Here is a 12,285-nt window from a genome sequence, read left to right on the forward strand (position 1 = left end):
ATGGCCTTTTTCTGATGAAAAGCTCACGCTTGGCAATTAAACTTGCTGAGTGCAATAAAAGAAAGTGCTAAATATCAATAACCTTTGTCATATTTACATTTACACTTGCATTTAGTCATTTAGCAGATGCTGTTGAATAAAATGTGGAAACAGTAAGCAATGCAAAGAATTTAGTCCATTTAAATACGCACATATATATATGTATTTTTACATGTATGAATATATGCACCTATATACACACACACAAACAGTCTGTCTAGATAACAGACTTAAATACAGCATTTTTCTATCTATATATGTAAATATACATATATATATATATATATATATATATATATATAGAGAGAGAGAGAGAGAGAGATAAAGAGAGAGAGAGAGAGAGAGAGAGTCAGATAGATAGATAGATAGATAGATAGATAGATAGATAGATAGATAGATAGATATATGTATTATATGTTTTATTGAAAATAAACATAAATATGTCATTTAAAATGTACCATAACTTTTGCACAGGCCACATTTTTTTTCCAAATGTAAATGTATGTGTGTATATTGTGTATATATATGTGTGTGTATATATATATATATATATGTATATGTATACACATATATATATGTATATGTGTGTATATATATATATATATGTATATATATATATATATATATATATTCGTATATATATATTCATACATACATATATATGTATGATGTTAACATACGATAAAAGTCAGTGTACAACAGTAAATACAAATAAACATAAATACATTAAAAGATAAGATAATTATGTTATTTTCAGTAAAATTATGAATACGTAGGTTAGAACATCACATTTTTGGTTCCTAATGTTTTGCTGTTCTCCAATCTTCATATGGATTTGTTCAGTTCCATCAACAGCACCTGCTTTAATTTAATGAAGGATTGATCAGATAAACCAGGTCGCTAACTGTAAATACCGGACCTCTTTGAGGAGGAGAAGGTTTCATACACAGAACAGTCGCAATGGATTCTTTATTTGTTAAGTTTTATTTATACTTAGGTTTGTGTTCTTTGTCTGTGTTCTGAATGCTTACTGCGCAGATAAGTGGCTCATTTCCTCAGATGGTCTTTTGCACAGTGCAGTGTGTGTTGTGGTAATTGTGACCACAGTGTACACTGTTGGTAAGTCATGGCCCTGTAGATTGAGGTCACTCTGTCTATCCGTCTGTTCCACACCAGCGGCCTTTAGATACCAGACCACAGGACCAGGACCTTTTCCCTACAACATTAACCAGTTCCCCCTGTTCTTAACCCTAATTAGAATTCTGATAGATTGATTTAACCCTCGCTGTGACACAAAAGGGGCATGGGATGGATCATGTTGCTGCATTGCGCTGTTCCTGGTTGCAACATCAGTTTCTGCTGTAATGAGATGCAGCATTAAAGTGCTGGTTTGGTGAAAAAATTACAGCCACAAACCCAAGTCATGTTTGGTGCCTGAAGTTTGCTTCTTTAGTTTCACACTGGAGCTACAAGGCTAATGTAGCTAACAAGTGATGGAATCGCCAGTTATCATGGTGCTAACTACAGGCCTAAATCATCACATACTCGCCTCGAAGCGTATGGAGATGTTCAGTATCTCTAATAGACTTGATTATGTGGTTTCTGATACTGTATGACTCACTGTTATCTATAAACACGGACTAAAGTACAGACATAATTCAGACTTCAAGATAGCTGCTGCTGATTTTACTGTTTTTTGGACCAAACTATGATTTTATGATACAACTGAAGGTGTTTAACCCCTTTTTTACAGAAGCTACACTGACAGAAAAAGGTACTGTATAAGTCACACTTACCAAAGATGATTCATCAAGGGTTCTTCAGCAAAGAAAATGGTTCTATATAGAACAATGAACACTCTCAAAATGCTTTGCATGATTTGTATAGCCTATAGACAGAGCATTTCACACCAACATACCCTGAATGACTTTTACATCTGTTTACATCTCAACCAATCAATTATCCAGAAATTTCAACAAATCAGCGGAATTCTCATTTAGTATAAGGCTAATTACATTATAGCTGACTGTTAACCAACATAAACATAAGTTTTGATACTGTTGATCACAAGATTTTAAAACACTGTCTTGAAGGCCTCTCGGGCGCAGCTTTAGAATGGTTTGAATCATATTTAATTAGTAGACAGTTCATGGTTTCACTGGGAAATCATTCATCAAAAAAAATCTTGTGGAGTCCCTCAAGGTTCCGTTTTAGGGCCCTTACTTTTCTCTTTGTACATGTAAACTCTAGGTGATGTCATGATGTCATTAGGAAACATAATATCAATTTCAAAGCTATGCTGACAACACACAATTTTACATTTCTATTCCTTCTAATACTCAGGACAGGCTGACAGGCTTTTCATTTGATTTGGTCTCTTTTTATTTTAAATTAGTACCTATAATTTTGTTTATTACTGTTAAGCTTTATCATCTGTCCATTTTGAGCTATAATCGGCATCAAACGCGCTATATAAATAGAAATTATTAATATTATTATTATTATTATTATTATTATTGTGGTACACTATGATTCAGAAGTGATATCCCAGTATCAGTACCTGACCTCACTAATGCTCTTGTGGCTGAATGCAATCAAATTCTCACAACAATGTTCAACATCTAGTGTATAGCCTTCCGAGAAGAGTAGCGACTGCTACTGCAGCAAAAAATGACAAACTCACTATAAATACTCGTCATTTCTGAAGAAAGAAATACAGACTTTTGGACATGTATTGTTTCAATATATGAACAGTCAGAGACGCCATACAGTGCTGCATTGAATTTACTTGACTCAAACGTGTTCAATCTCCACTCTAGTCATGGGTTCTGAAGCGAAAGCCTCTTTAATCCGATCTTTACTGCTCTGTTCACTGACACCTGCAGCTGGACTGTAGCATTTCTGCCACATCTGGGCTTCCATGTCAATGGCCACTGACTTTAATACTATTAAACGGACCGCATGGCTCGGCAAACTGCCTGTCTGATAAATTTGCTGAGCTACAATTAGTTACTGCCCAAGGTGTCTTTAGTGGCAGAGGCTCAAGCAATAAAAATGTTGCAAGCTTTATTATAAGACACCTGGATGCAATAATAAAAAGTATATACATATCATTATCCATGGTACACTCAGTGGCCACTTTATTGGAAACCCTTCCCATGTAGATTGTTGTTAGTCTACAGTTAGCGGCTGTAGTGCATCTATTGATGTATAGTTTGCGTTATCGAGTTTCTGACCAATAATAAATGGGGTAAATGGGGCTAATAAACTGTGCATGGATAGATGGGCTACAGTCTGTTACTGTACATTTATATAGTGGACCTATACGGTAGATAGAGCTCATAAAGTTGCCAATAAGTGAAGGAACAAGGTAGGTGTTTTACACATTGAGTTTTTACACTTATTAGTCATAACAATAAAATTACCTCCTTGTTTCTACACTCACTGTCCATTTCATCAGCTCCACTGACCTTATAGGAGCACTCTGTAGTGCTACAGTTTACAGACTTTAGTCCATCTGTTTTTCTGCATACTTTGTTACCCTGTTCTTCAATGTTCAGGACCCCCACAGAGCAGGTATTATTTGGGTGGTGGATCATTCTCAGCACTGCAGTGACACTGACATGGTGGTAGTGTGTTAGTGTGTGTTGCGCTGGTGCGAGTGGATCACACAGGAGTCGCTGCTGGACTGACAACCAAAAACATCCAGCCAACAGCGTCCTGTGGGCAGCGTCCTGTGACCACTGATGAAGGACTAGAGGATGACCAACACAAACTGTGCAGCAGCAGATGAGCAATCGTCTCTGACTTTTACATCTACAAGGTGGACCGACAAGGTAGGATTGTCTGAGTGGACAGTCACGTCAGTGTCACTGCTGAGAATGATCCACAGCCCAAATAATACCTGCTCTGTGGGGGTCCTGTGGAGGTCTTGACCATTGAAGAACAGGGTAACAAACTATGCAGAGAAACCCATGGACTACATTCTGTAACTGTAGAGCTACAGAGTGCTCCTATATGGTCAGTGGAGCTGATAAAATGGACAATAAGCGTAGATACAAGGAGGTGGTATACAAGTGTCTACTCAAAAGAGTGATAGGAACAATTTCTTTGCCATTCAGACTTCACCAATTGATAATATAGACTTGCTTTATGAAAGTCTAGTGATTAAATCTTAAATTAAATGACTGATTGACAAGCTGACAGTAAAGAGAGGCTCTCTTTTCTGTGCATATTTATTTATTATTTATTATTAGCTCGCATTCACTTCACCTCCCCATTCTCTTCATCTCTGTTGTTGTCCAGCTCCTGACAGAGACCACGCCCACTACTGCGCATGATTGACGTACGGGGAGGGGGCGTGGGCGGGATCAGAACACCGCCTCTGTCCAATCATGTTTTGCTGGTGGCGAAGCAGGCGGGGCCAGATCGCAGCCTCCGTCCAAACACGTTGAGGGGAAGCCGAGGTGGGCGGGGCCTCGTTGTTGTGTGGCGAGTGTCAGTTTGTGTTCGAACGAACGCGCAGCAGCTCAGCTCGCGCTTCAGTTTGGCGTTTTTTCGGCCGTTGGTTAGCATCTTTAGCTTCGCCTTCAGAAATTCAGTCTTAAGGTCGAAAAAACTCGAACAAAACCGAGGATTAAATTCAAAGAAGCGACGAATATCGGTTTAGAAGCGGGATTGTCAGCCCTGTTTAAAGTTTTTCCCCCCTTTTCTCCCATTTCTCCAGAGCAGGAGTGGCTTCTTGGCGCCCGAAGCGAAGCGGCGCTTCAGATCAGATTTCACCGAAAACCAGCTGTGAGTGAGCGGCGTTCGGCTTCGACTCTTTCCCCCTTCTCTTTCTCTCTATCTCTTTTCTTTTCTCTCTGTCTTTTCTTCTTTATCTCTTCCTCCGTATCCCAGCAGTGGTCGGGGGGCTTGGAGGAGAAAAAAAGAAAGAAATAGAAAGCAAAGAAGGAGGAGAGGTGGTGACGAAGAGGACAGGAGTGAGTTCAGGAGGGGAAAAATCCTCCGTCCTTCTTTACTAACTTTACTCTTGCAGAGGAGAAAGAAGAACTAAAGGGTGAAAAGGTGGTGTTTTTGGGAGGAAAGAAAAGGAAAAGGTACCAAAAAAAAAAAAACAAAACAAAAAAAATAAAAACAAACGAACGAACGAACGAAAAAGCAGCGAAGCGACGGCCGAAGGATGGACGAGCAGCCGCGGCTGATGCACTCGCACGGCGTGGGCATGGCCGGCCACCCGGGCCTGGGGCAGCACATGCCGGACGGCACAGAGGGAGAAGGGCGCAAACAGGACATCGGAGACATTTTACAGCAAATAATGACCATAACTGACCAGAGTTTGGACGAAGCACAGGCCAGGTGAGCCAGTTAATTGTCTAAGTATGTGTTAGTAAGCCCTGCATCTAGAATTAACGTTAAAACAGTAAGATGGATGAAACCCTTCTAGAAATATCTACAGGAATGCTGTTAGAAACTATGCTGTCCAATACTTCAGTTTAGTTAATAATATTTTCGCCTCCTATAAGAGTCCTGTACGACTGACACACGGTAATCTGTGAGACTTGTGTGTAGTAAAAAATCACCTGCATTCACTACTCGCTTAAAAAGATGATTCTTCAAGGGTTCCTCAGTAAAGGCAGGTTAAGATAAGATAATCCTTTATTAGTCTCACCACAGGGGAAATTTACAGTACTAACGTTACAGCAGCAAAGGGTTAGCAAGGCACTCAAGGAAAGAGTAACAAGAAGAGAATAAACAAACAAGTTATTAACCTTGTTAATACAAGCTAGTTGTTAAGGTAATGGCTGTATTAAGAACCATGAGTTCTATATAGCACCATTTGCATGCTTAAATGATTCTTTTCCTGATGAAATGGTTCTTCAGATTGATGGAGGATGTGTTGTAACGTATAAGATTCTATGTAGAACCTTTTTTAAAATGGTTCTGCACAGCACCAGAAAGGGTCCTGCTGCTGTAACGCAACATGTAAAGCTTGTAACAATAGCAGAACCCTTATTGGTGCTATATTTAGAGTCCTTAATTTGAACACCGAAGACGTTTTGTTGTTCAAATGGTTCTGTGTGGCACCAAAAAAGGTTCTGCTGTTGCGATGTCAGGCTTGTAACAATAGCAGAACACTTTTGACGCTGTACAAAAAAGAAAGAAGTCCCTAAGAAAGATAGAAGGAAAGAAAGAAACCTAAGACTTTCTGAAAATGGTTCTATATAGCACCAGAAAAGGTTCTTCTGTAGGTACGATGTCAAGATTGCAATAGTAGAAGAACCTTTTTGATGCTGTTTTTAAATTGGGTCTGTATAGAAACATATGCAACACATTCTCCTTCAACCTGCGGAACGATCTCACCATAGTCTGAAATGGTTCCATATAGAGCTCATGGTTTTCAATAGAACTGCTTCCTTTAAAAAAACCCTTGTTAGAAACTGTGCTTTCTATTAGAGGTGGGCGATATGGCAAATAATCTAGTATCGTGATACTGCAAGAGATTTTCACAATACACAATATGTCACAATATTTGTTTTTTCAGACATCTGATCAGTTGGAACTGAGAAGAAGAACCAGTATTGCTACATTTTGAAAATTACTATCAAAACTGTGAATAAAATTATTTTATTCAGTATTTTGCACTTAATCCAGTTAAACAGGACTAATTTTGCTCTCGTTATAATGCAACATGCAGTTGGTGTTTCACAATATAATCTGAAGAGCATATTATACTCTATTGTGACATAATTTATCATGATAACAGATATATATATTGTCATATTGCCCATCCCTGCTTTCTGTAGTGCAGTCCAGTACTTCTGTAGCTACTAATTATATCATAACATTTTCACCTCCGGTAAGAGTCCTGTATGCCTGTCATTTAGTAATCTATGAGACTTGTGTACTAAACTACAGTAATCACCTGAATTTAAGATAAGATCAGATCAGATAATCCTTTATTAGTCCAACAACAGGGGAAATTATCAGTGTTACAGCAGCAAAGGGAGAGCAAGGCATTCAAGAAAAAGAAAAGAAGCAACAAGAAGAAAATTAACAAGCAAATAATTAACCTTGTTAATTACTTAACAAGGTTTTTACAGTTTGTTACTTGTTACTTTATAGACAATATGTATGATACTAAAAGTAAAAAAATAAGATTAAAAACTATAAACTCTGTCCTTCACAAAAATTAACAATTTGAAAGAATTATAAATAATTAAAAGCAAAAATATTTACACTGTAAGAATATTTTACCCAAATTTAACATAGAGTATTGCACATGAGGTGCTGATTTATATTACACATGGGTATAGTGAGGAGTTAACAATGTAAACATGATAAATAGAAAAGCACTATAGAGATATTTTTAAAAAATATTGCACATGGAGTATTGATTATATTGCATACAGGAAATGGTGATAAATTCCTATGTAAGACTCTTATGGAAATCATGTAGAAAGTCCTATATTATTATAGGTGTTTTGTTATTTGTGTTATTCCAACTCTTAACACAGCTTAAGGATTTCACTCAGCTCTCAACAAACCAGCTTATTATAACTAATAAAGCGTCTACGTTAAGGGTCAGTTCAGCTCCACCGTTTTTGCACGCAGCCCTGCCTTCGGAGGCACCTTTTCGATTTCCAATGTTAAGAGAGAGAGAGAAGCCACATTGATTGTGCTTGTAGCTTCAGCCTGCATGATTGCAGAGGTTCCCCCTCTGTCTCACTGTAAATATCACTCAGTATCATTTGTTTGCTCCCTGTGCTCAATGCACCACAACATTAATGCATGCGTTTAACAAATAGGCTGAATAACTGTGTAATCTGGACATTCATTCAACAGTACGCTCAATATCAACTCGCATATTCTGCAGCAAGTTCACTTTGTCATAGGAAGGTGTAGTTAGTGATTAGAAAGTGTATTGCAAGTACGAACCTGGTCTAGCCTGTGTGTTAAAAAAGGGCAGTAATTTAAAGTAATTGTGCAGCAGAGTGTATATACAGTTAAGTGAAGAATTATATCACTCTTTAGTAAAAATATTGGGCTTGTATGGAATCAGACAGGGCAAAATAGAGTGAGATGTGCTTTGTTTTTTTTTTTTTAATTGCATATAATACTGCATTATACAAATACAGTTTAATCCTACATCATATCAGTTGAATATATAAGCATTTTGGGTGAAAATGCATAATTCCACGTAACGTAGAGACTTTGACAGTGTTCACTTCTTGCCAGTGCTCTCTTCAGGCATTGACAGCTAACTCAAAGTATACCAGAATTACTGCCATTTTTACCTTTGGGTCATATTTAATTTTCCTGTTCAAGCTGTCTTTCCTTTTAAACACAAATTTTCTGTTTTTTTACAGATTTGAAAAGCCCTTGACAGGTCAGTTTTACTTAAGAGTTGTTATTTTCTTCTTTCCTGAAGGAAACATGCACTGAACTGTCACAGAATGAAGCCTGCCCTTTTCAACGTCTTGTGCGAAATTAAGGAAAAAACAGGTGAGTCCTTTTATTTTAGTATGTGCCAGGCATTTAAGGGTAGTTTCAAATGGGTCTGTGCTGACTTTATTTATACAAGACCTTTATACTAAGGATTTCTACTGTATGTGACTGTATTTACATATGAATAACAGAGTGGAGCTGTTACTGGATTAGACTGAAGACTTTATATAACGCTAGAGTGGCGCTGTAATGTGTTAGACTAAGTATAATAACAGCGTTTTATTAGATAGCCTCTTCAGCTTTGTCAAAAAGATGGCTAGCATAATGTGGTGTGGTTAGGTAATTTATTTTTAATTAGATTTACTGAGTTTGTGGGCGTTCTGGACTAAACATTGGATTGTTGCATTGCGCTTTAGACTCGACTGATGTGGCTGGTGTGACTTTCTGTTGGCTGTACATTTGGTCTAAGTTCATTACAATTTATTTTAAACTAGTTATTTCAAAGCTTTTTGCTGTAGCTTAGGATGCTATAAAAACGATTTGTTGTTTTAACTTCAAAAAGTAACCTGGCTGCCTTAAAGTTCTGGCTTAATTGAAGGTGTAGTACTGAGTTAATAGAACATTAACCAGTGTCTTACATTCCGTTAACTTATAATTTATTAGTAAGTTCAACAAAAAAACAAAATTGAAAGACATTTATTTTTTTACGGTAAAACACTGAATAATTTCTGCAGTGTTGTTTTGCTCTACTTCCATCAGTTTGATTATGAACCCATTAAAGGCATACATGTCTTAGCTCGGCAGAGATGAGCCCTATTGATGAGATTATAGTTCAGTACCCAGCTGTGCCATGTGCATCACATGTCTGGTGGCTTCTGAGAACATAAAACCAACTTTTTGGCAGAAAAGGACAGAGTTCTTCTGTCTCACAGACCGGCGAGTCAGGCAGTCTGATGAATGGTCACGTGGCATTTAGTCTTCTCCTCCAAGCGTGTTGAGGTGCTTTGGCATGTGATCAGTGCTTTGAATAGTTAAAGTCTCTGACTTCATTCATTTAGAGGCTTTCACAGATGATTATATTAGTAATGATGTAGTCTCCTGATGATTTTGATGATCGAGTTTTTCAAAAAAGGCCAAACAATAAAAATTGACTGAACTGGATAATAACCAAACATGCAAAGCCTTCTAAAGATTTCACAACATGTTACTGGAAAAAGATGTACTAGTCAGTATTTAAAACATGTTGAAAGTAAATTTGAATCAATGACTTTTAAAACCACAATCAGATTTAATTTATTAATCGTATCAGCTAATAGAGGAAGGAGTTGCTAGCTTTATCCTCTTAGATTAGTAGTTCTGCTGTGTGAAAGGTAAGATACCAGATTAGGTGGTGACTGATTATATTGGAGAACAACAAAAGTAAACATATTACTGGTGAAGCAAGTGGACGTGTAGGATGATATATGATATTTTTGTTCTGCAGCTTATTCAGTACATGGCTACTTCACTGTTTATCTTGATTCAGGTTCTGCATTCTCAAAGGAGAGTTTTGAACTTTCTTGCGTGTGGTTTAGAGTTGTTACAGTTGGAACGTCATTTGGCGCCTCCTTGACAACAGCCGCAAACTTTTCCAGTCTCGCTACTCGTCATGTTGATGCCACAATAAGGGTATTCCTCAGTCACTTGAGCTCTTTTGATGTACACTGACAAAGTAATGCAATGAATTTACTTAATTGAGATGTGTGCAACTGTTTCTATGTGAATAAAGTGTAGCACAGTTACTGCCAAAAGTAAGAAAGCCACGACTAAACTGAAAGACATAATCCGCTCATGTTGACACATCTGAATCAATACATTCTTTTTCAGTACATTATAGGACATCAGTACATTGTTACCCTTACAGAAATAGTTCTTCGCGTTTATGTGGTTTAGATGTGTTAAATGGTTGCACGTGAACAAAACTCATTACATCAACACAGTTCTTGCTGGAGAGAGTCAGCTGAAAGTAATTGTGCATATCACTGCCGTCGGAAGAAAACCTTGTATCTCCATTTTTGACATATTTCAGTTTTTGACATAATTTGAAAGTTCCTGTTGCTCTTTGTGTGTAAAGTTCATGAAGAATGGGCAAAGGAAACGGCCCAAAATGACTTGGGAAAACATCTGGTTCCATTGACTTACATTAAAAGTAAAGTAGGTTTTTCTTACGACAACAGCGATATGCAGCCGGCTAATACATTTGAATCATAGAAAACCAAAGCGCCATTTTTCAGTGCACATTACTCTTTTCAGTGCACTTTTCCAAGAGAGGCACTTCTTACTTCTTTCCTTTCGCTGCAAGCCGCCGTGAGAAATGGGAATGAGTACAAAAAATTGGCATTTTTTTCCCCTCCTAATTAACTCAGAAGTGTAATTTACAGCGATTTCGTTGGTTAAAAGTAGAATCTGGCTCCGTTCCAGTCTGTCTGAAAGAGATTGCATTAGCGAAGTCCCTCCGGTGCCCACTCTGAGTGAAATTCTGACCCGGAGAAGAAGACTTAGATGGGCCGTTGTGTAAAAGAGTACGGGGGGCCGCTGCGGGGGCCCCACGATTTCTGTCCACCGAACGTTTTTCCCCTCGTGTTGTTTAGCAAGGTCCTCGGAGGAGTGAAAGAGTTATGCCTGGCTCTTTTGAACTGCCTGGCGTCGCCCCGGGTTCACTCAGAGTTCGTTTCCAAGATGAAGAACAAAGTGACTTGGACCTCTTCCTGGCTTTTTTTTTTTCTTTCCTGCTCCAGCCTCCCTTCCCACAGTTCCTGGCAACCAGAAACCTGTGGAGCTTTTGGAGTTCAGACAGAGACCCTGCGAAGGCTCAGCGCATTCCAAACACACTAGCTGAAAAACGTTTGACGTTGTTGATAACGTCGTTTGTACCTGACAGGGATTTTCTTTTACTCTTCCATAACCGTTCGCATGGGTTAACATGGATACCTTAATATTTTGCTGTTATTGAACTTACTTGAATAATTTAGAACAATTTGAATAATTTAGTCACAGTAATAGTGCTGGGAGATAAATGCCATCTTTACCAGTCTGTAATTTGGTGTCATGCTAAGATGTTTTATAACTTTAGCAATATTTATAGTTAACAAAAAGTTAGTTAATCCATTAAATGGCCAGGGCCTGAAGATTTATTACACACTTCTATAAACAAAGAATAGCTCAGCTGGTTTGCATTGAAGTCCCTGTAGTTACTTAATAATAATCAGCCTTAGTTTGTAATAAGCCTGGGATTTTAAGGGGTTGACTCTTGTGCATGTCATTTACTGGGTGCTTTATATTGTTTTGAAAGAGCTGTTCAAAATACATGTAAATAAACAGTGAGTTTTCTCTTTGTAAATGGTTTATGTCTGGTTAATGTTTTCAAAATTTTTTATGTCCCTGGGCAGGTTCATGTCTAAAGATATGAACAATATGAAAGTAATAGTACTAAACTGATAACAATAATAATAAATGAAATGAAACAGTAACAGAAACAACAAATGGTAATGTTTGTTTGGCATGTTGGTTTCTATCCGTATCTGCTTCATACTTGAGTGCACATAGGAGGATAACCCCCTCAGCCCCCCACCAAGCAGAGCTTTTGTTTTTTATGTAAACACAACCCTCAGATTCTTCAGTCTTAGCGCTGCTGTTGATTTTCTCTCTCAGGACTTCATTAGGTGCATCTGATCATCAAACATAAGCTCTACTTACATTTGATCGGCGTCTGTTTAAAAATACAGTCATTAAGGCTCAACTACTCCAAGAGCCGGTGAA

The 12,285-nt window shown here is 37.9% G+C and overlaps 1 protein-coding gene across 2 annotated transcripts in view; it reads left to right on the plus strand.

Annotated features, from left to right (window-relative positions):
• The first annotated feature begins 4,521 nt into the window (after window positions 1-4,521).
• Window positions 4,522-12,285, plus strand: part of pbx1a (pre-B-cell leukemia homeobox 1a) — a 106,713-nt gene continuing 98,949 nt past the window's right edge. For both annotated transcript variants that reach the window (XM_036556493.1, XM_036556494.1), the window contains exons 1-2: window positions 4,522-5,397; window positions 8,471-8,544. In XM_036556493.1, coding sequence (XP_036412386.1) covers window positions 5,222-5,397; window positions 8,471-8,544 — 250 coding nt within the window. In that variant the 5' untranslated portion in view covers window positions 4,522-5,221. The remainder of the gene's footprint in view (window positions 5,398-8,470; window positions 8,545-12,285) is intronic.

The sequence above is a fragment of the Colossoma macropomum genome, unplaced genomic scaffold (genome assembly GCF_904425465.1).
Source record: "Colossoma macropomum unplaced genomic scaffold, Colossoma_macropomum, whole genome shotgun sequence".
Classification (NCBI taxonomy): Eukaryota; Metazoa; Chordata; class Actinopteri; order Characiformes; family Serrasalmidae; genus Colossoma; species Colossoma macropomum.